Raw genomic sequence first — 19,065 nt, 5'->3', positions numbered from 1 at the left:
GGGGGGAGTACAAAGTCACAGAATAAAGCTTATGCTATTGTGGAGGGGAATAGAGTGTACATGTGTTGTAAATAAACTGTACAATTAACGCTATGTGGGAATGTTTTCCCGAATAGTTATGATGCAGAGGGAATATACTTAAGGGATTATAACATTCCCTTAGATATATTTATTCCTGCTAGTTCCAGTGTTCTAAATTTATGAATTAGATATGCCTCTCTATGTTTTCGGTCCCTGGCAGAATTAAAGCTTGACTAGAGAATGTATAATTTAATTTCTTCGAACTTGTCGTCTTTCTGATTAAAATGCTGGGAAACTGCTGTCGGGAGGTTTTTGCCTGTGTCTACTTGATGTCCATTCATTAAGCCTTATGTTCATTGGTTGCCCTATCTCTCCGATGTACTCTTTATGACAAAAGGAGCATTCTAGAAGGTAGATAACGTTTGAAGATGTGCAGTTAAAGCCTTATTTTATGTGAAAAGTGAAATCGCTTGCATTACTTTTAACAGTAGTGTCTTTTTGTATATGACTGCACATCTTACATCTAGGTCAAGAGCAAGGGTATGGTTGTTTTGGATGCTTGTTGTTGAGTTTAGAATGTACTAGAATATCTCTGAGGTTTGCGTTACGTTTGTAAGTTACCCTTGGTGCCTCTGGAAATATTTTCTTCAGGCATTCATTTCAAGTTAGCATGGAATGGTATTTTCGCAAAATATTGTTTATGTTTGGAAGGGCACTGTATTTCTGGCATTCAGTGTTGACCTTTGGTCGTTTCGTGAGCACATCGTTGCGGTTTAAAGCGCTTGCTTTTTCGAGGGCCATATTAACGGAGTTACTGGGATAGTTTCTATTTTCTTCTCACTTTCCCCCTCCCCAGCTTTTCTTCTTCGGAAGCAAAAGCGTATTTAAACCCCTGCCAGTGATGATCGCTTTGCCCAGACGAAGACAAGTCCACTTGTCGAAACGTTGGCTCGACCTGTGAACTGAGGTGTACCCTCTTTGCCCTTTCCTTCATACCGTGTATACCATCTTCTTCCTCTCGTTCTACCTGGATGCTGTACAGGTAGTCATTTTGGAGGATTTGTCATTTTTTGATGGGTTACCATTGGGCTGAAACGTGGAGGCTAACCAAGAGAGTTCTACTTAAGTTGAGGACAACCCAGAGGGCTATGGAGCGAGAAATGGTCGGAGTAACATTAAGAGATAGGAAGCGTGCAGACTGGGTCAGAGAAATACCTCAAGTTACCGACATTCTAGTGGAATTTAAGAAGAAGAAATGGGCATGGGCAGGACATGTAGTGTGAAGAGAGGATAACCGATGGTCGCTTAGGGTAACAAACTGGATTCCAAGGGAAGGAAAGCATAGCAGGGGGCGGCAGAAAGTTAGGTGGGCGGATGAGGTTAAGAGTTCACTCAGCTAGCACAGGATAGGTTAATTGGAGGATTATGGAAAAGGCCTTCGCCCTGCAGTGGGTACAGTAAGGCTGATGATGATGATGATGATGATGTGGCTTCTCTTGGCAACCATGTCGGGCACAAAGGTACAAAAACTGGGTTCCTCGGCACCGTTTGTTGGTGCTCCCCGAGACTAGGAATGCCTATTTTAGTAGTGTAGTTGTTTTGTGCACCTGTGATATCACCCTGAGGCTCCACTGCTATTCTCTTTCAGCTCACCCATCATTGCATGCTCGTGGAGTCCCAATGGAGACTACATTGCCAGTTCCGACCGAGACAAGCGAGTGTCTGTCTGGTCCCAGGTCTGAATGCCAGAGTTCTCAAGAAAGGCTTTGTGTGTCTACCCCTTCTACTCTGCCAACTTCGGCTGCAGCTGAGCGATAGGAAGGAAGAAAGGGACGTTGCTGGCAATACTCATTGTCCTCTGCTGGTGCTGCACAGAGACACTGGTTCAATGCCAATGAACAGATGCTGCTCTCTTTTGTGTCTGTCTGTGCTGTTTTCTAAGCAAAAGTCTTGTTTCTAAATGTTTTGGCAGTGGTGCCCAAACTTTCAATTCTTGTTTTGTTTACTCTGCCAGAAGTTGTTCCCCTTTCTAAGGAGGAAGGGGCAGAGTGAAAGATTAGGAGGAAAAAATTAACAAAAGAAATAAATTGCAGTGGTGAGGGCAAGTATTAGATTCCCTGGTGTTGTGCAACTAAGAATGGGTATGGCCACAGTGATGGCTTCTTAAGGCCCTGCTCCATGGACACTTCCTAGGCATTTGTGCCATGGGTGTGCCGCACAAGCATGTGCGAGGACCAGGCACGAGCGCAATGCATATACCTGTACCTGACAAATATCAGCGCTTGTACTCGCACACACGCGTGCCCATAGGAAGCGCGGTCCAGTTTGCAACAGTTTGAGGAGGAGTTCATGGCTTTCCCTGACTTTTCTTCACATCGGGGTGGCGCAGTGGTTACGGCACTCGACTACTGTTTCCAAGGACGCGGGATCAAATTCCGTCCTCGGCGGCAGCTTTTGCAGACGAAAAGCAAGGCGCCCATGTGCTATGCGATGTCAGTGCACGTTACAAGAACCCCAGGTGGTTGAAATTTCCGGAGTCCTCCACTATGACGTCTCTCATAGTCTGAGTTGCTTTGGGACGTTAAACCCCGCAAACCAAACCAAACCTTAATGAATTGAGTTTTCCCAGGTCCGGAGTGGCGGTATAGCTTATACTATTGCTGCTTACCACGGCTGTTAACACTCGTGCATTCTCATAGTAAGCTATAGGCCTGGTACATGATGTTCTGAAATTCTCTGATAACTGTGGTGATCTCTGTTGTTTTTGTGCTGCTATATTTGCATTAGCCCACAGGAAAGCTTTAGCGAATGCCTTCTGCCAAGTCTGTAGCTGGCTGCAGTAACCAACCATATGGAGTGTAGAGTAGGAGTGCAGGGCAGACATGTCGCATGCAGAATGGCGTATGGGCCGTTACCTATGATAGAGAAGTTTCGGGCTGTAATTTTATGGAGACTAGTAGACTGGCATGAGCAATGACTTTCATAGTGTAGGCAAAAGCTGGAACTGTCCGCATTTATTGTAGCGCACATGCTTTTTTTTTTTTTTAACAATACGCAGTGCTGGGACAGTGGCATGAGTTGTACCATTTAATGCAAATGCGATTTCGTGCACCAAAAACAATAATTTGACCAAACTTGCATTGCATAAACTTGCACCAGAAAAAAAAGCTATTAGCGGGGCCCCATTTTTTTTTCATACCCTATGTTGCATCACAACTTTAAGAGACAAGAAGCGTGCCGATTGAGTCAAAGAACTAACTTAAGTCACTGACATTCTAGTGGAAATCAAGAAGAAATGGGTAGGGTATGTAGTGCATAGACAGGACAACCGATAATCACTAAAAGTAATCATCTGGACCCCCTACGGAAGGAAAGCGTAGCAGGGGAGACGGGTGGGCGGATTAGGTCAAGTGGTCAAGTGTATGCATAGGATAGGGCTAATTGGGGGGGACATGGGAGTGGTGTATAGTCCGGCTGATGATGATGTGGCAGTTTCTGTTTGTCCAAACGCTTGAGATGGTTTGAAACACTATTCCTTTGCACCACACTTCAAATATTTTAAGTTCTGTTCGATCCATCGGGATATTCAAGAAGTAAGGGAATTTTTGTTTATTTGCACTCGTGGCCAACCATCTCTGGCGTTGTCTATTACAGACTTTCACGTGCATCACATCAGTTGAATTGCTCGTTTTTTGTGGAATCGGCAGCTATGTCTTGACAGCATTGATGGCAGTCGAGAGCCAGCCAGTGCAGTTGCTAGGCACTAGAGCCACCTGGATTACTTTCTAGGTGATATCGGAAAACAAGGTGCCACATATAGCTTCGGGCCATTACACAGCTCTATGAGTGGTGATGACAGCAAAGAAGGCGAGCTAGTTAGTGTGAGATCATTTTTTCTCGGTGTCATGAGAGGCGCTGCTCATTTCTCATGCAAACACATCTTGGAAGATAGCGGGCAAAGCTAACATTTCATGGTGACTGCTTTAATCCTACACAGTTTTTGTTTGCGGAGCACAAGAATTGTCTCTCACGCCACTAGGAACAAGAAAAGCGGATGACAAATATTTGGCAGCACTGTTGCCATGTCAGTGCTGCAAGGCAGCTTACATCGGCACTGATTCCCGTTTCAGGGTGATGGGGTGCATTAGGACTTGTATTGCATAAGCTTCTCTCTGTGTTGCGAGAACGCATTGAAGGAATGATCGATGCCGTGCGTTAGCCGTGCCACCATTAGCAACCTTTGACGTCACTATGCAGATGTCTTGCCACATCGCAATGCATCAAGATTCAGCACATAACAATGCAAGACAGCATTCAGTGAGCTTTGCCATTTAGCCATTAGCGAGTGAAATTTTTCAGTCATGCACTTCAGTCTCCCTACATGCGGAAATGCAAATTATGAGCTCATTCCACTTTTTTTGTTTTTCCAGTGTCTACGATATTACTTTTACTTCTAATGCTTTTGCACAGCCTACGATGTCGACAAATCGAGACTCATTTGCAGCTTCGTGGCGACAACTGCACTAGATTGCTGCACTGTGGTGTTTTGTCTCAACCGCACAAGATGGGGCCATGCGTCTTTCTAATGGGATAGCTTTGTTTTGTTTTCAATTTTGCATTTGCAGATTTCGACACTTTTATTGCCTTCCATAGGCTTTTAAAATTTTCGTTATCTTTTTAAGTGCCGCTATTGTAGAGATGGAAGAAATAGCTCACTGAAATGAGCCAGTTCATTTTGACGGCTCACTTAAATCTGCAACTGTGACTGAATGAGCAGTTTCCTCAGGGGTGAGTCTGAAGTGGTTTTTTTTTATGTGCTTTGTAACTCAAGTCTGCATTAATCCCTTTCCTCTTTTCTGACTTGCGCTTCTTTGGCCCTCCTGCCTCCCCCCTTTCTTGCTTTATCTTTTTCGTTTTTCAGCCTTACAACCCTTTTGTTCAACTTTATGGCAGTTTTTCTCAAGGACCACGGCTTTCTGCAGAATCTGCACTGGAGAAATGCGTAAGCCTGAGCGTTGCTGTTTTGTCCGCGAGACGTGTCAGTGGGATTCCGCGAGTAGTAGATACTGGGGCTTTCCTTTCCTGTAAACCGCTTAATTGTCTCTAATTAACTGCCTAATTAATCTACACTAACCAGTTTGTCACTTGCACATCTTTTCTTGATGCTCTATCCGATGGTACCATTCTTTTTTCTTTTACGGCACGGTTAAGGTGTCCACAGAACAAATGTGACAGACATTGCACTTTTCCTTTTCTGTGAACCATTTACTATAGTTATAGCCTCTAATTAATTATCAAATTAAACCACATCAACCATTTTGCACATCTTACCTTTGCGCTCTATCCTATGGTACTTCTTCCCATACACCACCTAGTTCCTCTTTTACAGCTCCGACAAGGTCATGCCCGTGCGAAACCTGCCTACATAGCCGTACGTGCTTACGCATTAATAATTCATTTGAAATGCTTGTAGCATGACAACTCCTTTGTGTTTTGCTCTCGCGTTAGAAACATTTCGAATGAACAGTATGAATCAACTCATCCAACAAAAAGCTTTATTAATAAAGATAGTGAAGGTTGGTGTGGTGTTTCCGAAGGTAGAAGCAGACTCCAGCCGTCCCGAATGAACACAACCCGTTTATTCACACCACACATACACACATATATAACAACAGAAACGCCCCCTGAGGAGCAAAGAATACAAACCGAAAATGAAACTGAATACAACATACTCCCCCCCTAATTTTTAATAATTAGTTGTAAGTTAGCAAGGAAACGCACACTGTACTTATTTACACATATTTACAGACTATGTACACATCAGTTCCAACTAATTGGTCTGATAATCTTGGAGCCAGGCTGGTGGCCGGCGCTCTCGGGTCGGGCGCTTCTCGACACTGGCGACAGGCTCGTAGGCTGCTGCTGCAGTATGCCAGGAGACTGAGCCTGCGTCCTGGAGGAAGGCGGCTGCAGTATGCCAGGAGACTGGGGCTGCGGCATGGCAGGAGGCAGCACGCCAGAAGACCGGGGCTCTGGAACCCTGGAAAGCTTGGAGGTTTTCTACGTACGGCCGTCTCCAAGTCTGAAAGAAGCTGGTCCCCCCTCTCGATCACTTTTGTTGGTGAAGAAAAGGCGCAGTCTCCCTTGAACCGAACTGGTGGTTTGCTGGCATGGACAAAATCGCCTACGGCTATCTTAGTCTTCTTGGCAGCTCTCCTTTTGTCCGTGTAGTGTTTGCTGTTCTGCTGTTGACGCCGGACCCTTTGACAGAGTCACGCCAACTCCTTGGCTGGGTCTTCCGCAAATGCTGGTGCTGAAAAGCCCACAACATCTAGCCTGGTTCGGGTCATTCTACCATGCAGCAGAACCGCTGGGGCGACCCCTGTGGTGACATGTGGAGGTACTCGGTGACTGCTTGCCAGAGTCTTTCGAGGAGCGAGACTTAAATGAAGTCTTTCAATGTGCGATTGAACCGCTCTATTTGCCCATTCGCTTGAGGATAGTGCACCGACGAATGTGAAAGACTGATGCCTCTGCTTTGCAGGAAGGTGATGAATTCGTGTGAAGTGAACTGAGGTCTTTTAGATAGCCTTTACGGGCAAAAACACCTATAAAAAAAGTATTTCACGGTGCTTGCAAAAATTTCCATTTGAATGGTAGTCAACAACCGATACAGCAAATCTGCTGTTGTAAGCTGCATGCGCCAAAGGACCAACAATGTCCAAGCCAAGTTTTTGCCACGGCCACTCAGGCCATTCAACAGATTGCAATGGTGCTGTTGATGTTTTGGCGGACTTACGGCCTCCAGGCAGATGTGACAGTTTTTTATTGCCATTTCCACTTGCTGATCCATTCGTGGCCACCAGAACCGCTCACGCAGTCGCACCTTCGTGCGCGTGATACCAGGATGTGTCTCGGTTGCGGGGAGGTTAGCTGCATAGAAATATCTGTTCACAAAAACATGCTAGCAACAGCACTATTCTGTAATTTAAAAATGAACAATTCGAAAACCAGCCACTTAAGAACCATGCATTTGATGAGAATCTACATTGGAACATGTCAAGTGATACAATCATGTCCTTTAATAAAATTTTTAGTGAAGGGTGCTTCCCCTGGAACGCGTGAAAAGGTTGTAGGTGATTCAAATGTTGCATACACTCGTGCACATTGCACCAAAGCCCCTCCGCTATGTTTCATTCATTCAGCAATGAGAACTCCCTTCCTGGGAACAGCGCGAGTGCCTGGCCTTAAGGTGAAGTCTCTTCACTGCAGATATTACAGATATTATTAATGAGGTTACAGGTATACATGGTGCTGGCGAGACCTGGCTGCTCAATGTGGCAGTATTTTGTCTTATGGGATGCCACCATGGTAGGAAGACCTGCAAAAATAAACTCGCACTGAAATCTTAAGCTTGTGTTGGGAGTACTAAATGCAGTGCACTCAGTAAACATGTGATTAAATAGGTAACTTCACACTGCACCATAGTCGCAATGAATACATTTAACAAAGTTTAGAACAGTCCCACAAAGTATGCAAATGCACTGAACGTATGCACTGAAATATACTAAAATACTGCTGCTGCGCAATGCATATGCTAAAAAAAAAAAAAAAAAAACATGAATGCATGGTGACCAGATGTTCGTGAAACGCTTTGTACACTGGTTTCACGTGCCATCACAGGCTCCATAACCAAGTCCAACACACAGCTTGTACAGTGCATTTCGAAGCATGCAGTGATGAGCAGATTAAGAAAAACGGCCAGGTTTCTGCCATGCATACTTCTGGTATAGTGGCTAGAATATACTTGCTAGTGTGCCGTGCAGAGGGGTCTCTCAGTGGGAGGGGGTGACAGCACCGGCGATGCCTTCCAACTTTGGCCGCCAGGGGCGCTGTTCATCGTAAAGATGAGCAGTTGACAGTTGACAGCCGTGTGGTGCAGACGCGTGTTCCATCGCTCCTCCGATTGCATATGGCTACCGGAAACGGACGGACTGGCGACAGCGGGAGCTTCCAAAGCGTCAAATAGATGAGTTCTTTTTTTTTTCTTTATTTTATTAACTTTATTTCGTTTTCAGCTAGTTAGGTTAGGTGCAGCCTAAAGAACAGATTTTAGCTCTTGGTCCTAGAGGCCTGGTTTTTCGTGCCGGCAGCTAGGTTTTCTTGGTGTACATTCTTTAACTATCTTGTTTAGATAACTACTTTTTTTCTAGGCTATTGGCATTCGCAGAATTGGTTTTTAACGCCTGTTTGCTAGTTGTTTCTTGTGTCTTCTTTTGGCAATTTGTATATTCTGAGAATTCGTAATAGATATAGTTCAGTCGATGAGCGCTTAAGATGTGCAATCAAAAGAAGGTTAAGTGTACTCAGTGTGAGGCGCAGGTTAATCTCAAGGAAATGCGTTTTGACTCTGTGGGTGAAGCGGAAGGCAGCGACTTTTTGTGTCGGTGTTTCGTACTGAGTGCGCGTCTAGATAGATTTGATCAAGAAAGGGGCAGTTTAGTGTCTCGTGTGGATAAATTACAGACCAATAAGCTTACTGTCTTACGTATAAGGTATTTACTAAGGTAATCGCTAATAAAATCAGGACAACCTTTGACTGCAATCAAGCAAAGGATCAAGATGGTTTTCGGAAACGATACTCTACTATTGATCATATCCATGCCATCAACGAGGTGATAGAAAAATGTTCGGAATATAACCAGCCCTTATACGTAGCATTCATTGATTATGAAAAAGCATTTGACTCAATAGAAACCTCGGTGGTGATACAGGCATTGCGAAATCAGGGGGTAGACGAGCCGTACATGAAAGTGCTGGAAGATATATGTAGTGGCTGCACAGCAACCATAGTTCTGCACAAAGAAAGTAACAAAATTCCCATAAAGAAAGGTGTTAGGCAAGGAGACACGATCTCCCCAGTACTATTCACGGCTTGCTTAGAGGAAGTATTCAGAGACTTGGAATGGGAACAGTTAGGGATATGGGTAGATGGAGAATACTTCAGCAATCTGCGATTTGCTGATGACATTGCCTTGCTAAGTAACTCGGGGGATGAAGAAAATGAAGTGCGTTTGTTAAGGGCAGAAAATCAGAAACTGCTTGGACAGCTTCCTCAAATTGAAAAAAAAGGGGCCGACTTTATCCTTGGAATCAACGAGTACGAACATTCCAATGCTGGCCACATGGCTGGGGCCAGCACTGGCATGGAAGGCATAAGCAAAGTAGGTCACGCAGATCCGAAGCTAAGAAGCTGGAAAAAAAGGAAGAAGTAAGGAAGAATGAAACTCCCAGAGATAAGGACACAGATAACCGAAAGCAGGAGCCAACAGTTGGGAGAGGGAGAGAGAAGGCCCAGGTGCTTATCGCCGGAGATTCTAACATGAACAGGTGCAAGCGAGATATCTCGGAACGTGTAAAGGGTGATAAGAGAGTGTTGGTTGGAGCCTTCCCAGGGAGAACAATGAGGGCAGTGCCGAAAGAGAGTAAAAATAGGCTGTTGAAGAATTCCTCAGAGCACAGTATGGTAATAGTAGCCGGGGGGCTAAACGATGTCCGAAATGGTGACGCTGCAGGAGTGGTGGAAAGTTTAGCCAAGGGAGTTGACGAGATCAGGGAGATAGCACAACAGCAGACGCAGATAGTTGTATGCACAGTACCAGAGGTGCTAGGATTGAACGGAAAGCTGGAAAAGGACGTGGTGACAGTTAATCAGGACATAAGAAAGTTAAGCCTGGAGAAGCGTTTCGAAGTGGTTGAGGTAAACAGGGAGGTAATAAAGCAGGTTTTGGTAGGGCTTTTCAGCGAGATGGCATTCATTTTAACAGAAGGGTGGGAGCAGAGATCGGCTGGCGCTTGGCAGGCAGGGCTGTAGCTTTTTTAGGGGGTCCGTGAGGACTCCGTGCACAGAGGTAGTTAGAAGTGAAGCAGAAGAAAGTGTAATAATGGAGGCTGAGCCCCCAAAAATGGCAAAGAGTAGGTCGAGAAAGAAAAGTACAAAAAAGGAATTTAACACTAGGATCAGCTACATAAACATGCAAGGAGGTAGAAAAAGAGCGAAATGGCTAGAGATAGAACAGCAGTTGAAGGATGACAAAATAGGTGTGTACGCTCTTTGCGAGACTCATCTCAGGGATATAGAAGATCCGCCGTTTATAGAAGGCTACGTCTGGGAAGGGTGCAACAGAACGAGAACGGAAAAAAAGGGTGGAGGGGTAGGTATGTTGATACTTCACTTCACTTCACTTCACTTTATTCACCTTAAAGGCCCCCTTCCGGGGGTATTACATAAGGGGTGGGTTAATATATACAACAATAATAAATACATGTCATTGCCTTACGATAAAAGTAGTTATAGCATGTAAAAAAGAAGATGGGCACATGATAGTGGCGACGTTGGTGGGGAGGACATTCCAGCCACAGCAGTGCGGGGGAAAAAGGAACCTGAAAAAGTTGCAGTACGAGATAGGGGCCGGGCAATCTGAAACGGATGTGCAGTGCGGTGAGATATGCGGGTCGGATGAGTAATGTAAGGTGTTTGATTCAGAGTGCTGTGGTACAACTTATGGAGTAAACAAAGGCTCGCGTTGCGGCGGCGAGCTTCGAGACCGGAAATATTCTTCAGAGATGAAACGCTGATGGTATACGAATATGCAGAATGAACGAAGCGGATGGCGCAGTTTTGGACTGATTCAAGTGCATTTGTTAGGTACATTTGGTGAGGGTTCCAGATGGGACTAGCGTACTCAAGTTTAGGTCTGATAAGTGTTTTATAAGTGTTTAACGTGCTGCGGTGCATGACGAAGATGACGTTTTAGGAAACCTAGAGATCTGTTGGCAGAGGATATGATTGTGGTGATGTGTGTTCGCCAAGAAAGATCGCTAGACAGGGTTACACCGAGGTACTTGAAGGATTGAATGCTTTCTATGGGTGAATTAGCAACTGTATAGGAAAACATAAGGGGGTTGTGATGACGTTGGAATGAGACGAGTTTGCATTTTTTGGCGTTTAGTGTCATTAACCAGTTGTTACACCATTCATGGACACAGGTAAGGTCATTCTGAAGGCCATTTGATCACAAATGTTAGTAACGGTACGATAAATTACACAGTCATCGGCGAAAATGCGAATATTACATGATACTTGTAGTGCCAAATCATTAATGTAAATTAAAAACAAAAGCGGGCCGAGCACAGATCCCTGCGGAACGCCGGATGTTACAGGCAGGGTGCCTGAGCTGTGATTGTTATTAGAAACGAACTGAGATCGGTTAGCAAGGAATTCTTTAATCCACTCTAGAACATTAAGGTTTAAATTTAAAAGGGCAAGCTTTAGTAATAGGCGTTGGTGTGGTACCTTGTCAAATGCCTTTGCGAAATCTAAGAATAATGCATCGGTCTGCAGGTTGCGGTCAAGGTTACTATGCAAGTAAAAGTGAAGATTGCCAATTGGGTTTCGCAGGAGAGACCCTTGCGAAACCCATGTTGAGCCGGATGAAGGAAGTTGTGGCAATCTAGAAAATTTATTACATGAGAATAGATGACATGTTCCATGATTTTACAAGGTACGCTTGTTAAGGAGATGGGGCGATAATTTAGTGGAGAGTCCTTTGTACCTGACTTGTAGGCCGGAATGACCCTCCCCACCTTCCAGTCGGCCGGTAGGGTTCCTGTTGAAAGCGATTGAGAAAACAACAATGAAAGATAAATGGCTGAGGTGTGTTTCATGTTTTTAAGCACTTTAGAGTTTATTTCGTCCACTCCTGCGGCTGATGAAAGTTTAATTCTGTCAATATGGTTTATGATGCCTTGCACAGTAATTTCGATGGGTGACATTGCTGGTAATGATACGCTAGGCGGGGTAGGCAATGAGGAATCAGTTTCATCTGTGAAGACGGAAACAAACGCACGGTTAAATATGTCAGCACATACGTCATCAGTGGCTTCCTCGCCCGCGGCACGTGTAAGAGCGGTGGGGCACGTTGCTTGCGGGTTTATTATTTCCCAAAACCTCCTGGGGTTGTTTTTTAGGATATTTGGTAGGTCATCGTGAAAAAAAGCACGTTTGGCGGAGCAAACTGCAGCATAATAAGAGTCCTCAGCTGCGTGGTACCGTTCCCATGCTTCAGCACTTGAGTTCCGTTTTGCTGTACTATAAAGTCGTTTTTTTCTTCTTTCTAATCTTTTCAGATTGTGTGAGAACCACGGCTTCTGGCGGTTTGCGCGAAAGCTGATACAGGGAATAAATTTGTTTGTTAGTTCGTTTATCTTGTTTTTGAAAAGTGACCAGTTATCAGTAAGAGACCGGAGATGAAACGTGGATTGAAAACAGGGCAGAAAAGCTTCTAGTTCGTTGTTGATTGCTTGGTAGTTTCCTTTGTCGAACAGGCGGATGGTTTTCTTGAACGTTTGGCGGGATGCGGGCGAGAATTTGAACGTGGAATGAATAACTCTATGATCACTGATTTCACGCAAGTAAGTAATCGAGGATAAGCTTTCAGGGCTGTTGGTTAGTATTAAATCCAGGATGTTTGAAGATCCTTGGGTAACCCGAGTCGGTTCAAGCACCATTTGCCTGAAGTTGAAATTTAAGCAAACATCTACAAAGTTTCTTGCTTCAGAGTTACCAGCTGTTAATGGACCTACGTTTTGCCAATTTATACTCGGGAAGTTAAAGTCTCCAAAGAGAAGCAGTTGAGCGTTGGGGTGTTTCGTAGTAATTTGGACCAGAACATCGTTTAGTTTAGGTGCAAAACCGGGATTGCTGTTAGGGGCCCTGTAGCACACGCCAAGCAGAACGGTTTGCGGTGGAGCGTTGCATTTTAACCATAATATTTCCAGATCTGAAGTAATGTTAACAACGGAACATGCTGTTTGGTTGTTAATGGCAATAAGCACACCTCCTCCACGTGTGCCTTGACGATCTTTACGGTACACAGTAAAATTGGGTAAGTCATCTAAAACTTCATTATCACTGATGTCGCTTGTTAGCCATGTTTCCGTTAGGATTAATACGTTGCTGCCGGAAGATAAAAAGAGATTCGACAAGGCCTCGCGCTTTGGAAGGAAACTGCGAGCATTAGTGTAGATTATGGATAAGGAAAGGTTATCTCGAAGGTTAGTCCGCGGCTGCTTGCGCGCTTTCCGACGGCGAAAGGATTCCTATGTGATTTCTTTAACTGATTGTGAACCTTGGTCGAAAATAAACCGTTTGGGTCCCATGTGTAGCGTTTTGTATCGGAGGGAAAATGGTCCAGACTTAGCTCTAGCAAAAGCCACAAGGTGCTTCCGTGCATTTCGAACGGGTCGAGAAAAATCTTCTCCAATACTAAAATCAGTGTCTTTAAGCTTAGGGCCTTCGGAGAGTATGATTCCTTTTGTTTTGAAAGATGACAATTTCACTATTATTGGTCTTTGGCGGTCTGTGCTGTGGCGGCCAAGGCGGTGTGCGCGCTCTATGTCAAATTTAGGCTGGATTACCAGATTGAGGCTGTCAAGGCAGTGCTGAATGATAATTTTTTCTGATTGCTCGTAAGATTCTTTATCATTTGGGTCAGGAAGCCCATAGAACACTAAGTTATTTCTTCTCGAGCGGTTCTCGAGATGTGTATCCAACTCAGAAAGCTGCAAAGTCATTCTATCTGTGTTGGATTGAAGGGTTTCTACTTCTGTTCGCAGGGTGTTAAGACCAAGACCGACTGAAATACAGACCTGCACAGATAGCACTGCTCCAGCGCGCACCTTCTAGTTCATAGCCTTCGCCGCTAGGGAACGAACACTACGGTTAACCTAGCGCTACTGTAAACCTGTTAATAAGAAGGGTCTATTAGGTCTGTCATTTTACTTCGTCGTTATAGTTTATTTATCTGTCCACGCTGTAATGCACAAGCACCTGTTCTGCGCATGTGCAGTGAGTAACTGCAGTGCCGTCGCACAAAGCGGAATCGCGGTATGTCTTCTAGCGAGAGAAAAACATCGTAAAAATAAACACTGTCCGCTAAAATACAAAAAGGCAAAATTTTAGAAGTATAACCTGGGCAAAGATCTTTTTTTTTAATTTGGGTACAGTTTGTTTATATTAATTTGTGATTTGATGATGATGAAAATGACAGACGAACAGGTCAACCGAGCGCCCTCAACGACGAGAAAGGTAACGAAAGTTGGCGCACGAGGTCCCATAGGACCCTGTTTTTTGTGCAGGTCTGTATTTCAGTCGGTCTTGGTTAAGACATTCACATTTGGTTTCAAGATCAGCGATTCGATTGCTTAGAGCAGATATTGTTTTATCTGTTGCTACTAGTTGATTTTTGAGGTCATGTATTTCAGTGATAAGTTGTGATTGTCCGGCGGACAACTTTTGTAGTTCGCTCAAAACTGCATCAAGGCCACCTGGTCCCGGGTTGGTTTCTACATCACCCGACAGCACTAGTAAAGCGCGAATGACATCGACACATTCGGCGGCAAGACAAAAGCAACACTGCGGGCTCGGCAGCTGTACCAGGCAATAATTACTAGTTTTCTTAGTGAAAAGCGTATATGGACCACCAACCTGCATGGCGAACATAAGCGGATTAGCGGCCCGTGCGGAGGCACAGCCGCAGAGCCCACAGTGTGCCGAAGGTGGGTGTCGCTCCTTTATAGGTAAGCCGTACGGTGCTGCCGGTGACGATGGTGCTGCGGAGGTAGTTTCGTTGGTCCAGCGTTCCAGAGGTGGCGCTGCAGGGGGTTTCCAATTGTCGGTGGCGACTAGGTGTAGTGCACCAAGTTCGCTTTCTTGATGGGGCGTCCGGATGCCTGCTGTGTAGCCAGATGTCCCTACCGTCCAGGCTGGCAGAAGAACAAACGTGACGATTTGGACAATGACCTGCATGGCGAACATAAGCGGATTAGCGGCCCGTGCGGAGGCACAGCCGCAGAGCCCACAGTGTGCCGAAGGTGGGTGTCGCTCCTTTATAGGTAAGCCGTACGGTGCTGTCGGTGACGATGGTGCTGCGGAGGTAGTTTCGTTGGTCCAGCGTTCCAGAGGTGGCGCTGCCGGGGGTTTCCAATTGTCGGTGGTGACTAGGTGTAGTGCACCAAGTTCGCTTTCTTGATGGGGCGTCCGGATGCCTGCTGTGTAGCCAGATGTCCCTGCCGTCCAGGCTGGCAGAAGAACAAACGTGACGATTTGGACAATGACCTGCATGGCGAACATAAACGGAATAGCGGCCCGTGCGGAGGCACAGCCCAGAGCCCACCAATTTGTTCCACACCAGGGAACAAATTGGCAAAGAATTAAAGGTCCACGGAAACGGCCCCCAAGAAACCACTGATAAACGTGTTCAGTGTGTAGAACACATCCTTTTGAGCATTAACGCAATGTATAACTCCTTGGAACAAAGCCAGCGATTTATTAATTTTTAAAAACTGCGTTTTTTGAAATTCGCGGGCAGAGGAAATGTCGCTTGGCGGTGTCGCATGGAACTATTTCCTAATCCCGTGACGTCACGGGTCGGTTGACTGGCAAGGCTTGCTAGAAGCTGCCATTCGCTGCGGTCACTGCAATCATGACGTCACGAACACATTTCCGGTAGCTGCGAAAGTCGTCTGCTCGTGCGCTGAACTCTGTGCGGGCTTGTTACAATGGTTACAACTCGCCGCCCTTATCGGTTAGGTGGCCATTGCCCATTAAGTGCAACAACCGAAGCGACGCAGGGATTGGCAGAACGAAGCTGCATTTACAAATATCTTATTTATTTGTGGTTTCAGGAGTATCGGAGTGTCGTCCGACGAGGCGTCAACAGCACGGTCAAGCACCGCACGATGGCAGCACCTCCTTGACCGCCGTAAACATCGCCGCTGTGGCCCCTCCTCCAGCATACCGTTCGCGAACCACACGGCGGATCGTTAGCACCGATGTCCGAAATAAAGCGTGCTAAAATTTGTTGGCGTCTGGAATACTGAGCCGAATATCAAGTATGAAGCCCTCGTGAGGATCGCTGACCAGCAGCAAATTGCTGGTAAGAGCGATAGCCGTGATACAAGCTAGTTTCTGCTCAAGCCAGCAGCCGCTGGTGCATTTCGGCTGATCCGATCTGCTCGTACTAGCTCTGCGATTAATGCGTCGGCAGAGTTAATCCTATAATTATTTTACTGTGGCAGGATAGGAATCACTATAAGGCAGTTTCATAAGTAGACGATTTACGACAGCCTTGATCATGTTCCAAAGCGTCGACCGCCGCGGCTTCGAAGCGAAACAATAGGCCTAGCGACGACTAGGGACGGTCACGCACAGCGCCGGCGTTCGCCGCGCTCGCACGTTCCACCCCCGCGGTAATTGTGTAACGTGCCTCAGCCTGCTCGCGGCATCCCGTGCTGCAAGCGTTGCAAACTCGTGTACTTTCATAGCTAAGGCCGCGTATTTTTTGGCGTTCTGCTCAGCAACAAGCCGTTCAAACGATACTGTAGGCACGACAAGGCTTCAGTACGCAGTCGCTGCGCTGTCGGCCGTAATCGAAGTCGTCGGGCGGCACCATAATCTATACATCGATCTTTAAACGTGATACAGTGGGCTAATGAATAACCTTGTGAAGCAGACCCGCTCGTACGTTTCGCGCACTCGGGCGCCGATGAGTAGCTTTCGTCAACAGACGCCGTCATAACCTCGGTTAACGACGCAAACCGAGGTCGTCAAGCTCGGTTTGCGGTAACCGCGGTTAGTGGTGCAACCATGCTTTGGTCCGCCGTGTAACATAGGATAGCCACGGGTTCGCGGTTACACTAACCGTCCCTGCGCGAACTGACGAGCTCCTCAGGCGTGTGCGAGCGAGGACGGGTTGGCATAGAGAAAGATTGGTAAAGAGCGGACACTCTCATAGGGCCCAGCGGCCCATTTGACTGTAGTGCACCAAGCGGCCGGCGGCAACTACTTCAGGTCTTGCTGAAAGGCGCGCGATTTGAATGCTAGCCATGCGCTGCGCCCTTCCCTGCCCTTTTGGCGCATTATTTTCGTTTTAAATAATCTGCTAGTGTTTCTATTTATTTTCAGCATGCATAACAACAGGAAAAATAGATATCCAGTGCTCTAAACTGGCCATAAACGCAGCTGCGCCACAGCCTTTTCAAAACCGTATTGCAGAAAAGACGCCAAGTGCTTTGTGAAATTAATTTATTTTGCTGCATATAAAACACGAGATGCAACAGATGTAGACGGATGCATTGACAATACTTGACACACATTAGGCGATGTGCACAATACAGAAAAATAAAAATACACAAGGTGAAAAACAGCACTTAGGTAGAGACAAAAATAGCATAACTGATTTCCAAATTATTGCAAATGATATGTAACAAAACAGGCATTATACATAAACTACACAGTCCCAGTAGTGGCTACCTTAGCAAGGGTAACTTGTATTGTCCAGGGCAGAGAGGAGTACTGACGCTTGAGGGAAGGCCACACCATTCACTCGTCGCATCTGCCGTGCTTCGGCTGCAGTCCGTGGGTCCATGCAGTGCTGTTGGAAAAGGAATGAACATGATGCAGAAGGTTGCAATGAAATGTAAGGCCACTGCACCGCGCACACATCTGTGCATGTGGGTGGGTACTGAAAACTTAGTGAGCAGCAGTTATGGTCCAGAACAGAAAAGCTGTCATTCGTAAAATTGATACAAAAGCTACTCTTGCAACGTAGAGGTCAGGCTAACCTAACCTATCTGAAAATGCATTTCTACAGAGCGTGAAATAACAGCCACTAATCTAACAATATTCCTCAAGAGCACTGAACAGCTGAAGCAATGAAGCTTGCCGCATAATAAAACATTTTTCACTTTAACGTTGTCCCGTTAAATGTAACACGACACCACGCAAAACTAGCCGTTCGCAAAACCGCGGCCTGGCCTCACCGCGGCCGGCGAGCACGCCATGTTGGTTTGCATTTCATACGCGACTTTGTGAAGCGCAGACCACCGCGCTGAGCTAAACTGCCCGAAATGCCTCGCAGTTTTACAAGAATGAAACATTTTTCACCTTGCGGTTGCCCTGTTAAACGCGACACCACGCAAAACTAGCCGTTCGCAAAACCTCACGCCATGTCACATGTCATCGCGGCCGGCGAGCCATATTGGCGAGCGCCTTGTCATGCCTGTTGGCTGCCCTTCACGTGCGTCTTTGTGAAGCGCAGACCGCCGCACTGAGCTACACTGCCTGAAATGCTGCGTAGTTTAACAAGAAAGTCAAGAATGAAACGTTTCTCACTTTACCGTTGCTCTGCTAAACGCGACACTTAGCAAAACTATAGCCGTTCGGCAAACTGCGTCAGCATGGCCGCACCGGCCGGCGAACACGCCATTTTGGCGCTACGGCGTGCCTTCACATGCCACTTTGTCAAGCGTGACGAGCTACCCAGGTGAAAAATTCCAGTTGGGAATCAGCTGGTTTCAGTTGGTCCCAACAGCGACCTTGCTGGTTTCAGCTGGGCCAGCTGGTCCCAACAGCAACACCAGCAGCTTTCCAACTGGGGTTAGTTGGGAATCTGCTGGTTTCAGCTGGGCCAGTTGGTCCCAACAGGAACTCTAGTGGTTTTCAGTTGGTCCCAACAGCGACCTTGCTGGTTCCAACTGGGCCAGCTGGTCCCAGCAGAAATTGGTCCCAACAGCATCTGTTGGTTTCTGTGAAGGTAGTTAGTTTAGCAAGTGTTGTTTTTGTTCCGGGCTTGATGGTAACAGTAGCATCGTTGGTTTTAGTTTTAGTAACAGTTTACACAGGTACAAGTTGAAGGAATAATTTTGTTAGCATTCAATAGTCTCCGCTGGCACCCGGCCAGTGAGCAATTTGGCATTCAGTGTGGTGGTCAGTTGCGTACTTTATGCCAGTGAGCAATTTGGCATTCAGTGTGGTGGTCAGTTGCGTACTTTATTATTTGCAACAAAAGCACTAATATTAGCAGCGAACTAGTAGGTAAAATTATGTTATATTTTTTCCGCTGCCGTAAGCAACATAATGTTATATAAAATTAAGATTGCGTGAGTTAGTTTCGTACGCAGTAAACAGCATTGACAGCAGCA

The 19,065-nt window shown here is 46.0% G+C and overlaps 2 protein-coding genes and 1 long non-coding RNA gene across 4 annotated transcripts in view; 1 reads left to right on the top strand and 2 right to left on the bottom strand.

Moving 5' to 3' along the window:
• LOC146201375 (autophagy-related protein 16-1-like) overlaps nucleotides 1-2,144 on the top strand; it is a 204,753-nt gene extending 202,609 nt beyond the window's left edge. The window contains exon 16 of one of the 2 annotated variants that reach the window (XM_084595800.1): nucleotides 1,670-2,144. In XM_084595800.1, coding sequence (XP_084451926.1) covers nucleotides 1,670-1,763 — 94 coding nt within the window. In that variant the 3' untranslated portion in view covers nucleotides 1,764-2,144. The remainder of the gene's footprint in view (nucleotides 1-1,669) is intronic. The other variant, XM_084595803.1, reaches the window with a different exon arrangement.
• Nucleotides 1-19,065, bottom strand: part of LOC146201362 (uncharacterized) — a 408,702-nt gene that overhangs the window by 4,600 nt on the left and 385,037 nt on the right. The window lies entirely within an intron of this gene.
• Nucleotides 12,906-15,196, bottom strand: LOC146201374 (uncharacterized). Its single transcript, XM_084593015.1, has 2 exons — nucleotides 14,257-15,196; nucleotides 12,906-13,718 (listed from the first exon to the last, which is right to left on the bottom strand). Exons 1-2 carry the CDS (start codon nucleotides 14,897-14,899, stop codon nucleotides 13,183-13,185), a joined length of 1,179 nt encoding a protein of 392 aa, XP_084449141.1. The 5' UTR covers nucleotides 14,900-15,196; the 3' UTR covers nucleotides 12,906-13,182.

Source organism: Amblyomma maculatum, chromosome 2 (genome assembly GCF_055883805.1).
Source record: "Amblyomma maculatum isolate TAMU_Amacu chromosome 2, ASM5588380v1, whole genome shotgun sequence".
In the NCBI taxonomy this organism is placed as follows: Eukaryota; Metazoa; Arthropoda; class Arachnida; order Ixodida; family Ixodidae; genus Amblyomma; species Amblyomma maculatum.
The sequence above is the reverse complement of the archived record's forward strand: the minus strand, read 5'-3'. Positions and strand labels throughout refer to the sequence as shown.